Source organism: Mirounga leonina, unplaced genomic scaffold (genome assembly GCF_011800145.1).
Source record: "Mirounga leonina isolate KUSES-001 unplaced genomic scaffold, KU_Mleo_1.0 Mir_94, whole genome shotgun sequence".
Taxonomy (NCBI): Eukaryota; Metazoa; Chordata; class Mammalia; order Carnivora; family Phocidae; genus Mirounga; species Mirounga leonina.
In genome coordinates, this window is record NW_023270855.1 from 30,270,050 (window position 1) to 30,286,498 (window position 16,449).

The window sequence follows — 16,449 nt, forward strand, 5'->3', positions numbered from 1 at the left end:
AACCTATTAACTAGAGATGGGAACTTGGGCCTCAATAAAACCAAATACACAGGAGAACAAAAGCAAGGGCCCAGTGTGCTGCATGAGGAGACATTCCACAGCCTCCTCCCACCAGGCAGGAGGGGACAGGCACTGGGATGGATTCGCAGTCTTGACAACCCCACAACCAGCTTGCAAGTCTGAAGATCTCTGAGGTCCATTCTGCCTTTCAAACTGCTGAGCACAAGCTCAGTCAGAATGCTCACGGTCTTCCACGCTGTCCTGCATGTCCAGGGCAGCAGAAGTTGGCGTTTTTAAAAGCATGCAGGTCGGCTCTGCAACCCTCCACAGATCCCACAATGCATCACCAACTGGAACCAGAAGAGGGAGAAACCAAAGCCAGGAACTCTGCCAAATGCCCACTCCGGAGCTAGTAAAATAACAATAATGGCTGTTATTTTCAAATGCTTACTATCTGCCAGGGCCTGTGTCAACTGCCTTACACCGCTTTCCTCATTTAGTCCTTCAACAACCTCACGGACTGTTACCCCATTTCACAGATGGGCAGACAAGCCCACACAGCTAAATGACCTCCACTCTCTATCCTGATACCCAGACTAGTGCCTGCTGGGGACAGCACCTTCCAGGAGGCAAGCCCTTCCACCAATGACAGGAGTCTCCTGGCCTTATGTGTTAAAAAGATACGGAAGGGGAAGAGAGGTGATTTGTCACACTGGGGTCCGGCTGGGAAATGCTCTTCTGGAAGGCAAGATAAGCGTGGAAAGAGCACTCTAGACCCGTGCTACCAGATAAAACTACAATACAAGAGAGGAAAGCAAGCCACATATGTAATTTTAAGTTTTATGGTAGTCACATCACATGAAACGGTAAAAAGAAACAGGCAATATAAATTTTAGTAATACATTCCACTTAACCCGATATATTGAGAATATTATCATTTCAATAGACAATCAATGTAAAATTTTAATGAGCTATTTTACATACTTTTTCCAAATGTCTTTGAAACCCAGTGTGCATTTTACACTTAAAGCACATCTCAGGGGTGCCTGGGTGGCTCAGTCGGATAAGTGTCTGCCTTCAGCTCAGGTCACAATCCCAGGGTCCCGGGATCAAGTCCCGCATCAGTCTCCCTGCTCAGCGGGGAGTCAGCTTCTCCCTCTCCCACCCCCTGGCCCTGCCCCTGTTCCTCCGCTCGTGCTCTCTCACTTTCTCTCTCTCTCAAATAAATAAATAAAATCTTTAAAAAAAAAAAAATCTCAATCCAGACAAGCCACATTTTGGGTGTTCAATAGCTTTATGTAGCCAGACAGAGGGGACCTTTAGGGGGAAAAATTCATATCCAGGGAACAAATACGGGATTACTTGACGTCATCCAAGTACTTGGTGTATTACCAAATACCAAAGAGTTACCTGATGTCAGCTTCACAAAAGAATTCCTTTCACCTTTTATCCCTGCTATCCAATTTTGGTAGCAAAAATAACCCTGATCAGGGACCACTCAAATTTTGAGAAACAAGCTACCTAAAGATAACAGTGAATTTATTCAGAGTAAACACAAGACACTTTACCAGATGTAAACAACAGGGGGAAAGAATCCATTTAGTCAGTCACACTTTTAAAGACTGCTGTCACCAAGCCCATACTTAACACTTACTTAAATAGCTAAGAATTCAGAAAGGTGTCACTTTGGAATACAAACAGTCCTACAGGAGCCTTAATCTGATGCAAAACCTCTGGGCTTTGAAGAAAGGAAAAATAAGCAACGAATTTTTAGTCCCTAAACCTGCACTAGTAAAGCTCACCAATTAGCATATGACGTAACCACCACCAAGAGATTGGATTTTTTTTCCCCCTGAATAAATGAACGTGAGTCAAATATGAGCCAAAATCAATGTCATGGATCAGGAAACCTTTGCACATGATACCTGCTATTGATACCTCCTCTTTCAGGTCAATTTCAAAATAGCTCCATGGCTTAAAAAGCGCCCCTATAGCAGCAAGACTATAAAAGCCCCTTGGAAATGCTTTTCCTTATGCTATCTTCTAAGGCCGGCTAAATGTCTCAGAATAGCAGAGTGATGGCACAAAAGTCCTCTCCAGGCCAACTCTTGACAAAGAATTTCAAGACTCAGTTCAGGTGTCAGCAGGAAAGAGCTCGGGGATCAATAAGCAATGTCTGTCAAGGCTAGGGCAATGAGGACCTTCACCTCAAATGCCAATTTCCAATCCCTGTGTAGAAAAACTGCAAAATGACACCGGGGCAAGAAGGAGACAAACACACACGAACACACACATGCTACAGACTTTCATGGACTACTTCCATCTGTGTGTGTACCCGAGGGGTAGGACGGGCTCCACGTTAACAGATATATGTACATCCTACCCACACAGATAATTTCGGTTATGAGATACCAAGGGCAACTGTAAACCTGTTCCTTCAAGCTGGGGGCATACAGGGCAAATGGAAACCTAAGAGCCATCTTTGGTAAATCTCTGTCAACAGAAAATGTTCCCGAGTAGCACATGCACCTTAATTTATCCACCACCTACTCTGTTAGCAGCAAAGGAACATGACACCATCTAGAAAGCCAAGTTCAAATTCTGATTCGGCCATTTCATTAACTGTGGGATCTCTGCTCTCCCTGAGGGCCATCTCTCCCACCTCTTCATGGGGTTGCAGGGCATTAACTAAGAGCCTATTTATGCAAGGATTTCTTATAGATTTTATTAAAAACAGCTAGGCACCATTTATAATGCCCTGTGTACCTAATGCTTTTCTGGTGCTTTGCACTCACGGTCTCCCTGCATCCTCAAAAGGACTCTAGGAGGTTAAAACGCTTATTTATTTTACAGATGAGAAAACTAATTTAACTCACTGGCCCAGGTAAGTAAAGCACAAAGCTAGGATTCTCGAAGTTGGGCCAGTTACTTAAGTTGATGGACAGACCTGTGCAATTCAAAACCCATGAGCTTGTCAGTGGCCTGTTTCACCAGAATCCACCTGTCTTAAGTCTCATTTCCTCAAAATTGTTAAAGGTCCCGAGGCACGTTAAGAATTATTTCTTCAGGGGCGCCTGGGTGGCTCAGACGGTTAGGCGTCTGCCTTTGGCTCGGGTCATGATCTCCAGGTCCTGGGATCAAGCCCCATGTCCGGCTCCCGGCTCAGTGGGGAGTCTACTTCTCGCTCTCTCTGCCTCTCCCCTTGCTTGTGCTCTCTCTTGTCTCTCTCCCTCTCTCAAATGAATAAATAAAAAAATCTTAAAAAAAAAAAAAGGGGGGGGGCGCCTGGGTGGCTCAGTTGGTTGAGCGACTGCCTTTGGCTCAGGTCATGATCCTGGAGTCCCTGGATCGGGTCCCGCATCGGGCTTCCTGCTCGGCGGGGAGTCTGCTTCGTCCTCTGACCCTATCCCCTCTCAGGTGTTCTCTCTCTCTCATTCTCTCTCTCTCAAATAAATAAATAAAATCTTTAAAAGAAAAAAAAAAAGAAGAATTATTTCTGCAGACTCTTTTGTTTCTCTGGCCAGAGTGCTTACCATTTCCCCCCACATTCTCCAGAAATCAGTCTTTCCTCCACTTGGCATCCGACTGAAGGCAGGAACCTCAAGAACCAGCAGCTCCCCTTTGCCTCAGTTACTGGGAAGCTTCTCTTTTCAAAACCACATCCTAAAAAAGGGCCCCGAAGAACTCTAATGCCAGTGTTTACCCACCCTCTATCACACGAAATAATTTCAGCAGCTTCTGCACCAGCTGATCAGTCAAGAAAATGAGGGGCTGATGCCTAAAACTGTCAAGTGATTGTCCTTACCCTCCACACGGCCTTTGCACACAAGTAAGCAGAGAAAATGACTAGTTTGAGAAAACGAATGGATGGAAGAATAAAATAGGGTGGGCGTCGACCAGCAATGTGTTCTAGAAAACTTAGGTTCTGTCTAGGCAACATTTAGAATCACCATACTGCACCAGCGATTCTCTGTCTCATCAAGGCCATTTGACAAGGTGGTCAACCAATACTTTTCAAGCAAGCAAAAATGATCAGTTCAGGCAAGCCCTTTTCCTAGACCAACCCGCCCAAAGCCATTACCAGGCAATAGATCAACATGCATCTTCAGGCTCTATGGTCAGCTCAAGCAAGCTCTGCCACCCTCTAGATACCTCATGTCACTAGGACTAGAACAACCGAAGCAGAAATAAAGAATGCCTACTCCTCCAGAAGCAACCCTTTAAAGCCCAGGGTACTACGGATGGAAATGAGCACGAGTTCATCAGAATGTAGCCTAAGTTATTCCACAGAGAAGAAAAAAAAAAAGTTTGTGATCATCAAAACATAACCCTGCTGCCCCTTAAGACATTCGACTCTAATTAGAATTTATTTTGTTTCCAGCAAAAGATACCTCGGTGGCCAGCAATAGAAGGTGCAAATTTAGCTTCTCTCTCTTTAAAAGATGGGACTTCAAAACACCATGACAATATATACACTCTGAATTCTTTTAAGGAAGAAGTTAACCTTAAAAAAAAAAAAAAAGGAAGAAGTTAACCTTGGATGTCATATCTCTAATGAGGATGCAATCTACAAATGTGAGATTTCTGGAAACCACACCAATGATATCAATGTCTTGTAAAATGTTCTCTTAAGTGTTTTAGGGACCATTCATTCTATCAGTCCTCAAATATGACTAACACCACCTAGGTACTGAAGACAGAGCAGACGGAAGGAGGAATGACATCCTGGTCTCAAAGAGCAAACAGCCTACGTAGGCTCTGAATCATATATGAGGAATTCATGTGAATATGCCATATACTAGAATGGCCACTTAAGGAAATGTGCTGGAAGGACGGCGAAGAAATCAAATCCTCCATCTGTCTATGCCAAAAGCTGGTCACTCTACTTCATTCAAAGTTTAGGTTCTCATATGTTGTTGTTGGAAAAATTAAAGTGGGATATTTCTATCCTATATTAATCCATGCATGGGTATCATATGCAAAAAAAAATTATGGCTCAAGGACGTTGTGTGAAAAAAATATTTGGCAAGGGACCCACTAAAATGACATCTGCACTATTAATGGACTCAGATCCTTCTATATTGGTCACCATCCTCTTTTACCCTACTCTCTACCACCATCATCCCCTTCCTGGATAGTTGGGTAACAAGAAAGTGACCAAGGGCGCCTGGGTGGCTCAGATGGTTGAGCGTCTACCTTTGGCTCAGGTCATGATCCCAGCATCCTGGGATCGGGTCCCGCATCGGGCTCCCTGCTCAGCGGGGAGCCTGCTTCTCCCTCTGCCTCTCTCTCTCTCTCTCTGTCTCTTATGAATAAATAAAATCTTTAAAAAAAAGAAAGTGACCAAGACAGCTAGTTCTTAAATTAAATGATACATTTTTTAAAACAACTTTTTTAAAAAATTGAATAAGCCAACAGCAATTTAGATCAGCAATAGAAGTCACCATGTTACTGTAAAATACCCAAGCAGCAGGTCACTTACAGAACAAAAAAAAGGACACAACCAGCAGAGCTGAGCTCCAGCTTTCATAGGCCAGACTGATAGGAACGAAGTCATTCCATTAGCCAGGGATGGTCTTCCTTGCAGTAACACATATGCATACATCTACATTTACATACAACCAATCCAGAGAATACAAAACCTCAAACAAACAGTAACAAAAAAATCTTTCCCTCAAGCAGAACAGAAATCTCCTACACACAGATGGCAAACACCTCCAGGGACCAGCTGAGTGTTGTAAATAACCTCTGGGGGCCAGGTGAGCGCCCCATCTCAGGGGGCAGCCACTACTGAATTCAAGCTCACTGCTGTTGCCAAGCAAGGACACAGGCCCTAGGTTGCAATATTTTCCCATTTTTCAGGAGTAACCCAGACTTCTATGGGAAGCCACCATGATGACAGGAGTTTTGGTCACCACTATCCCCACCCCCCAGTGCCTAGAACAGTGCCTGGCACACTGTAAGTTCTCAGGATACACTTGTTGATGGCATGAATGCAAAATGCCCCACTTTTTTTCATTTTTTTCTTTTCAACACACTATGGCCAAAACAGTATGGCCAGATGCCCCCTGCAGAACTCCAGATAACCCAAATGACTGGCCTGTCTCCCTTTCTCTTTTCCAGAGTAAGATCCAGAACCAACTTTGTGTTCGCTTTTTAAGACAAAGAATCCTGCCCCCCACCCCCAAACCCCAATCACAAATCACGTTCGTTTTAAAGGCCATACATAACTTGATTGGCATGAACAAGCCTCCATTTTTGCCCTGGACTCCTGGAGAAATAAGGTTTAATGTTTAAACCAAAAAAAATTGCTTATAGGCATTCCATTAACCAAGATCCACTCACCACCTTGTTTGCTACTCCCTCGGGATACTCTGTCACAAGGTTAGCAACATAATCAAAGGGTTCACAGACAGAGCCTTAGGAAGCAAGCTCTCAGAGGAAAGTTAAGCAGTACATCTCAGAAATCACAGTATCATATGCAGTGAGCATTTGACTTGCATACTACAGAAAGGCCACGACCTCCCCAACTGCCCAGCCTGGCATCAACAATCCCTAAAATTCCAGACGAATCTCAGAAGCCATTTAGTTAAGGGTATGTGAGGGGGGGGAACCCCAAAGAAACAGAGGGTGTTGCCTAGATCGCACAGCTGGCTTGGCTGGCTCCTGTGGCTAGTTCTAAACTGCAGAGGAAAAATCCAGAACCTAAATCATCTCTTGCCCCCAGGTACAACTCCCTCAGACCTTTTCCTGCAGTCAAAAAAGGACACAATCAGGATAGCTGAGCTCCAGAGCCTGCAGCCCACACTTAAATGATATATGGGAGAATAATAATACCACAGTGTTAGAACATAACCTTATTCAATGTCCCAAACAAAAGTTCTCAAATTATAGACTACACTGGATCACTCTGAAGAGGAATCAAAAAAACTTCCACCAACAAACTCCCTCTGTCCACAGTTATTATCACCTTATTGAGAAGCTAAAGTAATTTGCTGAAAGGTCATCTCTTCAATGAAACCAAACAAAGTCCTATACTAATTGCATGATATTTCCTTATTTACATGTGGCAAATACAGGAAGACACCTTCACTTCACCCAGTGTTTATGGTCCTCGCTTATATGGGAAAATAAGGAGGGCAAAATACACCAGGCTGGGTCTGTCTCTTAATTGGCCTTCCTATGTAATTTGGAAAAACAGTTTTCAAACAAACACAACCAGTCTGAAATTCAAAATTAGCCTGAGAGATGATTAAGAGAGACGTATTCTAGCCACCTCCCACTTACTACAGGGTGACACCTTGGATGAAGGACAACTTCGCTCAGCTGTAGTTACTTCATCCTAAAGCAAACATACTCAGTTTCTACTTCCAGGTAGATCAAAGGTACATAAAAAGCTTAGGCACAGGGGCGCCTGGGTGGCTCAGGTCAAGATTCCAGGGTCCTGGGATCAAGTCCCACATCAGGCTCCCTCAGCAGGGAGCCTGCTTCTCCCTCTGCCTATCCCCCTGCTCATGCTCTCTCCCTCTCTCCCTCAAATAAATAAATAAAATCTTTAAAAAAAAAAAAAAAGCTTAGGCACAGTGCCTGGATACTGGCAAGCACTTGGTGAGTGTGAGCTAGTATAACCACTGTTCCCATTTTATAGATTAAAAAACTGAGGCCCATTTGCCCAAGGTAACACTGCTGTAATAGAACAAGAACCTCAACCTAGGCCTCTGGGGTCCTAGAGTGGTTCCTGAAGAAGAGGTAGATCTATCTCAACCTCCCAGACCACCAACACCACTCAGCCCCACTCCCACAAGATGTTGGCTAATTCGCCCAAGGCAGCCCAACTACCCAGTGCCACAGCCAAGAGCACAGGTAGCTCTCGGCCTCCACGCTTGCTGAATGGAAACACTTCGGGAAAAGTGAACCCAAAAAAAAAAAAAAAATGGAAGAGAAATCATTTATAAATAACAATTGCTTTGTAAATAAATCCTTTTGACAATGCGTGACTAACTTTACTCTTGTGAAAAGTCAGTGACATTTCCTCACTAATCTGGCCTGTGCTTTCATATTTGGTAAATTGTTTATGGCTGTGTCCTCTATCCAAACTATTCCAAATTGATGCATTTATCTGATTTAAGTGTACTGTGGAGTTTACAAGGCCGCAGTGTGGTGAGAATTCAACTACCTCTTCGATCATACAACCAGTGTGAATTCCTCAAAAGTATACCCATTGCAATATCAATCCACAAACCTGTTTCGCTCTCCTCGTTTAGAAAAATACTATCACAGACCCAAAAATAAGATCAGTTGTCCTATTTTCTTACATGGAAGTGTTACATATTCCATGAACTATGCTTTCATTTCTTCTTTTTTAGTTGCTAGATTTTAGCAGCCAACTGTGTCACTTTGCCACAAGCCCCAAAATAGCTAAGTCGAGTGGCTGAAAATCGCATTTTGTTGTTTGGCCAGAAAACCATCATGCTGATTTCAGTCTGCAAAAAATTGATTCGAGGGCAGAAGCTATGCACGGTGTGGGGCTCTCTCCGGCATGCTCTGCAGGTCTGAAGCCATGAAGATATGGAGACAGGGACGTGCCTGTGTCCAAGGGCCATACAAGTACAAAATAAAAGCAATACTCGGAGCGCCTGGGTGGCTCAGTCGGTTAAGCGGCTGCCTTCAGCTCAGGTCATGATCCCAGGGTCCTGGGATCGAGCCCCACATCGGGCTCCCTGCTCGGCGGAGAGCCTGATTCTCCCTCTTCTCCCTCTGCCTGCTGCTCTGCCTACTTGTGCTCTCTCTCTCTCTCTCTCTCTCTCTGTGTCAAATAAATAAATAAAATCTTTAAAAAAAAAAAAAAGCAATACTCAAATGGTACGGTTTGCTTCCCAACAGCAGCACAAAATTAAAAGCCAGAAATGACAGTAACAGGCACACTCATCCTCCTGGGTTACAACACAGTCCAGAAGGCCTGAGAAGAATCGGCATTCCAGGGTGCAGGACCAAGCAGCTCTTTCTACAAAGGATAACACCTTGGAGATTGACGTGGCACCTTTTAAACCTGAGGAAAACATTTTTCCCATTTAAAGTTGGGGACGTGGAGACCCTCCTTTGCAACGTGAGCGAGGAGGCCTCTCAGACTTTGTTGAGGCTTTCTCATTTAAGCCTCAAAAACTAACCATTTCACTCTTTTTACATGGGATATCCGCCTGCTAGTCCTTCTAACTCCTCGCCCTCAACAGCAAAACTAGGTCCAGAACCCATCGCGCAAGTTTATGTAAATACTTTTTAAATGTTTTTGTTTTTACATACAGTTGTCCTTCTCGGTTCTAGTCTCCTCTTCCCATACACTCCTCTTCAAATCTCTTTAGTACACATAAAATAAAAATGGCTAATGTACTGAGCACTTACTGTTGACCACGCGAAGTTCTCAGTCCTTTAGCATGCATTCTTGCTCAAGCCGCATGAAGACCTTAGGAGTCAGGGTACTATCGCTGTGCCACTTCACAGACAGAGAGGGAAAAAAGACAGGCACAGAGAGGTTAAGTAACTTGTCTAAGGCAGCACAGCTCGTAATGGGAGAGGCAAGCTGGCTGCGAGACCGTAATATTACATACTTCAGTATATTCAATATAACTCTCCATAGCTACCTGGCTTAAAAACAAAAACAGAAAGCATTAACAAGTTTCAGGCTCCTGCAAGACTCTTCCTTACTGTAAGCTGACAAACCAGTACAGTGACCCTCAAGAGAAGCGAAGTTCTCCCTCAATGTGAAAGCTGCCTCCCACACCCAGTACAGCAGCAATACCACCCAATCCAGCTAGAGGAGCTTCAAAAAGAGAAGCCGGCCACATCTCCAACCTGGTCCACTGTCATTCCTCCACGTAACCCTAAAAGCACTTTTTTACAACGTTTCTGAAAAGAAGCTTACCAAGCACTATATTCATAAAATCTTTGAACCTGTAGAGGCCTGGCAAACCATCTCGTATAGGTTATATATTTTTTCCTGTCAAAACACCAAAGATTCTGCCACAAACGATACCAGGTAAAATGGCCCCTCCAAGCACAGATGTCCCTATAGAAGCACACGATGGCACAGGGAGCCCTCTAGCTACTTCAAGCAATCTTACACAGCTCTTCCTTACAAACCTCCCCATCCTCTTCAGAATGGGAGCAAGCCACAAACGTATCTGTTACAGATTTCTATCATCAGTCCTCAAAATGAAACTCACCTACATTACTTCCAGATTTATTTTTTTTTAAAGAGACATTAACAAGTCCGTGGTCTTGGAAACTGGAGACAAAGAGGAGTTGTAGGAAAAGGCAGGGAGAGGTAAACAAGGGTTTTTAAAACACATGTCCTTTTTGGATTTTTTGTTGTTGTTGTTATAATTCCTCATAAACACAAACCCGCCCCCTGGAACCCCTGCCAAAAAGTCAAAACAAAGACACAGATAACCCTTTACCTTACAAATGTGCCTCTGATCTTTTAAGTGCACAGAAAATCGCCATAGTCCAGCATTCAGTTCTTTAGAAGCAAGATGGTCACTCCCATGTCTCAGGCAGGGAATCCAAAGTACCTGATCTTTTCATCGTTTGCAAATATTTAGTGAAGACTTAATGGGTGCCCAAGCAACCTCATTCAGGGACAAACTCCACAAGCAACTCCCACTGCCTGTTGGGGGCAGGCTCTTCTCAACTGAACATTTCTTTTCTTTCCACGAAGCCCTACACAGTACTTAACTAGCTTTGCCTACAATAAGCTCTGGTGGGAGCCGGGCACACTTCCTTGGCCTCCTTCATATTATTAGATACACAGGCCTTTTATTCACCACACATACAGCCAAAAATGTAGTTTCAGTGAATACCACTTATAGCCTGATAGTGGTCAACCTGTACCAAAGCACATCAAGGGCTTATTGGGGAGGGAAGGGGGTGGAGAATCACGAATTTCTGAGATAACTTCAGATAACTTCGGAAGTTGTGCTTTATGAAATGTGACCACATGAAGATATGCCCCAGGATGAAAATGTTAATCATAATTTTTATAATCTTGCAATTCAGAATGTACACCCATCTTAAAATCTTTACCTGCTTAGAAATACCACTGCATTGTCCTGCATGCTATGCAAATAAAATACTGAATGGAAATTCAGATTAAAAAAAAAAAAAACACCAAACTTTCACCATAAAAGGAAAGAGGTGAAGCAACAAAGCATTAGCAACATTTGCTGTCTTCACCTAGGTAAGGTTAATGGTTAAGTGTCCAGACTGTCCTTTTGGTTAAGAAGTTTCCAGAAAAACAAGGGAGGGAGGAAGATGCGGGGGGGTCCGAAGTAACAACTGCTATGGGGCATTTTTAATGATCTTATTACATGAATGGCAAAAAGTCCATTCCAACTGGTACACCAATATGTAACTGATTATACCACATTAACTAGGGAGTTTTTCAGAACACAAAGATGAATGTGAAAGAGGTTTTGTTTTGTTTGGCTATCCCTGCACTCCTTCATGTAAACGATACAATCTTTTACTCGGTGAAAACAAGTCCATAATTAAGGGGAGATGCTTCACTATTGGATAGGTCTTTTTCTCTTTTCAGCCAACCTTTCCTTAACCTTTCTGCTTCCAGCAACAGCAACTTCCCATTTCTAAAGAGTCCTGATAGGTCTATTTGCATTAATGTTCTAACTTCATCAACTCTGTAAGAGGAATGCTGTTTAGACGGAAACATGAAAGACTGTATTCCACAAAGGGACCAAGCTTCAAGACTGGACAAAGATTCTTCATGTTGAAACAGAACATCTCAAGTGGGGGTTAGGGTGTGGGGGGACATGCATGATTTCTCACTCCATCCCTAAAGAGTAAGACTCCTGGCTTTCGAACATTACTTTTACATTTTTCTAAGAGGGCCATAAAGGATGTCCATCAGGAATAAGCATGTACATGCAAATGCACCAAGAGACGCTGGACAGAGATTCACCAGACATCAATCATGGATCCTCTGATTCTGACACATCCAAAGTACACAGCAAAGCTTATCCATCTGAAGTGTTTCCAACGTCAGCCTCCTAGATGTAATGTAATTATGGTACAAACATATCAGAATCAAAGAGAACGGTTTCACTCTGAGGGTGGAAAGAGAGAAGAAATCAATAAATTTTTTTTTACGTTTCTGCTGAATAGCTTACAAATGTAAAACACATAAAATGTTAACCCTCTCAAGTGCCATATTTTATATCCTGTTGCAGGCACTTAGACTCCCAATGATTAGATACATATGCCAAATGCTTAAAAGAAGTATGCATAAGATTTGCTTTAAACTCATGAGGTGTTAGGGAGGGTCGTGGGGGACAGAAAAGGTTGAGTTCATAATTGCTGTAACTGGGTAGGGGGATCCATAGGGATCCATTAGATTTTCCTATTTTCATAAATCTTTCTGTAACAGAGTATTTTTTTAAAAGATGTAGGAAAAGAATGATACTATGCACTGAAATATGTTTGATAACACTTCTGCTCTGAAAAGTGGAAATGCCGCTTTAAACACTAACCGAGATGCGGATCCCACACCTGCCATATACACTACTGCTGTTGGGAGACTAAAAGCCACTGTTTCCGACCAGCTGGGGACAGATCCACGGCAGGGCTGTTTCCAAAACCCTCCCAAATTACAGATACCCTGTATCCTGAACAAGAGTTGAGAACAAATCTAACTTTGGTCATTCCGAGAGGAAACAAACAAAATAACAAGGGATTTGGGATAAGACCTCACAAGGAGGACCCTAATCCAACGCCAGAAGCATCTTCATCCGTCGTGCCATCCAGATAAAGGCTTCTGAGGCTACGGAGGGCAAGAAGGGGGGGCCCAAAGTGAAAGCGGGCCCCCACCGCGTTCCGAGCGGGCAGGAGCAGCAGAGCCCAGCGGAGGCCGCCTCCTTGCTCCAGGGCGCACCCGCAGCCCCCGAGCCTCGGAACCCGGCCGCGTGCGCCCAGTCCCGGCTCCCACCGCCGCCCCACCGCAGCCAGAAGGCCGAGCCGGACCAGTGGAGGTGGTAGGAGCCCCACCAGTGGCTCAGGGGCGCCCCCTGAGGTCCAGCGGCGTCGCGGCACCTTGGAAAAACGGAAAGCCGGCTCTGACATTTTAACTTTGCCTGGTTCCAAAGGCTGCTCGCTGCACCCTCTCCAGAGGCACTTTTCCAAACCACAGCCCCTCTTCCCCGCGCCTCACACACTGCCCCTTCCCTTTCCGACACCCTTAGGCTCCGAGGCGAGGGAATGTGCTATTTACCTCGCAGCGTGGGCACGAAAAGAAAATGTGGAAGATGAAAACTGTCCAAGCCCCACGAAGGCGGCATCACTGGAGGTCCCATTTTGGATTTCAAGCTTCCTGAGACATCAGGAAAAAGAAAACCACGGCCAACCCACTCGCTGCATACCCGAGCTAAGGAGAACGCCAGACGTGGAATTAGAAATTCCTCTTATTTCGCAAGACTGCTCTCCTGCTGCCTCCCCCTGCCCCCTTAAAGCGTGACCCTTACCCCTTACAAAGCTCGACCCCACTGTGCACCTGAGCCCACTCAGCCGGCAAGTCCACGGCAAAGAAAGTCTAGAAGGAGCAACAGTCTTTTAAGGGAGAGAGAGCATTTTTTAAGGGGAAATACCCACGCCGCCCCCAGCCCCGTGGAGGCAGGACCCTGGTAGGCAAGACCCTGGTAGGCAAACCGCAGGCCTCAGGGTTAGTGTGGGCACACGTCCTCGCTAGCCATCCGAGCTGGGTTTCTGGGCAGTGGCAGGAGCTCCCTGCGGCTCCGGGGGCAGGAGGATGCGCAGAGGGGAAAGGGGGTGCCGTAGAAAAGACTGTGCTTTGCCTCTCTGCTCCTCGAGGCCACCCTTGTGCCTGCAAAAGGGACACTCGCTGCCACTCCCCGAGCAGGTCCCCGAGGGCAGCGAGAGCGCCCGCGCCCTGTTGCAGGGCGCACGATGGAGCTGGGGGACCCGCTGCACCAAAACCTTGCGCTCAGGCCGCTCGGGGACAGGCGGCTGTGACCAGAGAGAGCAGAAACATCAGGGCACGTTCCTTTTTTCCTTCGTTCAGATAACCCCCACCTCTGGGTAGCGAAGAGCTAATGGCTGAGAGGGCAGAAAAACTGGGGGGTTCTCTATCCTTAGGACAGCGAGATGAAAAAGCGAATCGCCCCCTTCTTCCCACCCGTTCCCAGGCTAGGGCTGATGGACGTGGCCTCCACTCCAGGGGAGGGGGCTGGACAGACTCAAAAGAGCTCCGAGGTGTAGCCGTAACGGAGGGGGGGAGGGCCGCGACGAGGGAGGGGGGCGGCTGGCCTCTGCCCTTCCGGAGGGGAGAGGAAAGACGGTCGGCCAGTGGAGGGCTGGAAGTAGAGGGTCGCCGAGCCGCACACCGCTACGTGCGGTGATGTATTATCGTCACCAATGGCCAATACCGTTCCCGTCTTAACCCGGCCAGAAAGGAGCGGGTCTAGGTCGGCCAGCCGCGAACAGCCTGCAAAAGGGCAAAGATGAAGGTAGGCAGGGCGTGCGAGACAGGAAAAAATCCGCCCCGGCGCGAACAGCAACCCAGCCGCCGACCACCCCCGCCCCCGGCGCCCCTACTGGAGCAACCCCGCGGAGCAGAGTTGCAGGGTAAAGGGGCCGCGGGCCGGAGCTCGGGGAGCCACGATCTCCCTAAACCGCCTGCTCCCAGCTCCGCCGGGCCCCCGCGCCCGTGAAGGCTGCCTCGCTCCAGCACCGAAGGGCAGCCCCGCGTCCCAGCCCCGAGCGGGGGTCGACCCTCGCCCCGGACAGGAGAACGCAGGCTGCTCCCAACATCCCAATCCTCCACGGTCAGCCTCCAGATTCCATCCTCCTAACACCCTCTCCAAAGGGTCGGGAAGCAGCAAAGCAAGTCCCCCTTCCTTCCGAGCTCCTTCAATCCTCTCGGGGGCGAGGGGCGCAGCGTGGGCCCCCCAAATCTACAGAGGCATCCTCCCCTGGCCCCAATCTCCTCAACCGCCCCAGAGCTCTAGCTCTCCCGAACGGTGACGGATCAGCAAAGCGAGCTTTTCTTCCTACTCGGGCTCCCCCAGACCCCCCAAAACCTGAGCGAGAGCAGATCCTTACGGCCCCTGTCCCCCTTTCCCGGCCAGCCCCTGCTTCCACCCACACCAACCATCAGCCTCCCTAAACGCCGCCAAAACCAGCGGAGCGGATCCCTCTCTCCTCCCCGTCTGCCCGGCCCCCCTTCACCCTCTCTGGGGTCCCCGGGACGGGCGCCCGAGCTCCGTGCCGCGGCGACAACTCCGCATCCCCCGCGCGCGCCGGCCAGGGCCGGGTCCCCTCAGCGGCCGGCACTCACCGGGGAAGCACACGACATAATGGAGCACGGAACTGGTGATTTTCAGGAACAAAATCCACCAACACGGTTCCAGTAACCTCCGCATGTCCGAAAACGCACATCGAAAAGAGGAAGGCAGGGGGGTAAACTTGTTGAATAAGTTCTTGCCTCCGTGTGAGCCTCCGCTAAGCCCTGGCTCTTCCCCTGCTCCCCCGCTCTACGGGCCCCCCGCGCTCGGCGGCCCGAGTCCCCCTGGAATCCGGCAAGCCGCCGAGCGCCCCCCGGAAAAATCTCAAAAAGTGACCGGGAACGCGGAGCCACGCTGGGGACGATCCTCGGCGGAGAAGGGCTGCTTTCCGTTCAAAAAAGAGCAAGGCGAGGAGTCGGCGGGCGGCGACGATGCCCGGGGCCCGGGGCAGGCAGGGACCGCAGGCGGCGGCGGCGGCGAGCAGCCGAAGATCCCCAACTTGAGTCGGCGGCGCAGCGCAGCCCGAGAGCCGGCGGGCGGCGGCGGCGGGGCTGAGCGCGGCGCGGCGCGGCGTCTTCGGGCTTCAGGCAGGCAGCTCCTTCCAGGGCCCGGGGAAGGAAGGAGGCATGTTTGCGAGCGGGGAAGGGGAGGGGAGAGGCGGGGGGAGCGAAGAGCCCCCCCAAAATAGAAACGGCCGGAGGAAACGGAGGAAAACACAAAGGATCTCAGAGGGGCGCTGGGGCGAGGGCGCCTTCAGTCCATGCTCCTGAAAGTTGTGGCTCCAGCGCAGGCTGGGGAGGAACGAGGAGCGCGGGGCTGGAAACTGGCCATGCCTCCATACAGGAAGTAACATGTGAGCATGGATCCTGGCAGAGACTTTAAAGCCGGCGAGCGAGCGAGCAGGGGGCGCGCGGCGGAGGGCGCGGCGGCGCGCGAGCTGGGGCGCGCGGCGGGCACGGGCGCGCGCCGCCGGGGCTGCGGGCTGCGGGAGCGCGCTCACCGCGCTCTTAAAGCAGCCGCGCTCAGCTCCCGCCTCCGAGGGGTCTCAAAGCCGGCTTCTCCCCGAGACTGCGGGCTGAGGCAGTTTGAGGGCTGGGGACGGCTCTGGCCGGGTCTCGGAGAGAGGAAGGAGAGCGGCCGCCTT

The 16,449-nt window shown here is 48.2% G+C and overlaps 1 protein-coding gene across 3 annotated transcripts in view; it reads right to left on the bottom strand.

Moving 5' to 3' along the window:
* PTPRG (protein tyrosine phosphatase receptor type G) overlaps positions 1-16,190 on the bottom strand; it is a 705,012-nt gene extending 688,822 nt beyond the window's left edge. For 2 of the 3 annotated variants that reach the window (XM_034996466.1, XM_034996465.1), the window contains exon 1: positions 15,359-16,190. In XM_034996466.1, coding sequence (XP_034852357.1) covers positions 15,359-15,443 — 85 coding nt within the window. In that variant the 5' untranslated portion in view covers positions 15,444-16,190. The remainder of the gene's footprint in view (positions 1-15,358) is intronic. The other variant, XM_034996467.1, reaches the window with a different exon arrangement.
* Positions 16,191-16,449: the final 259 nt, after the last annotated feature.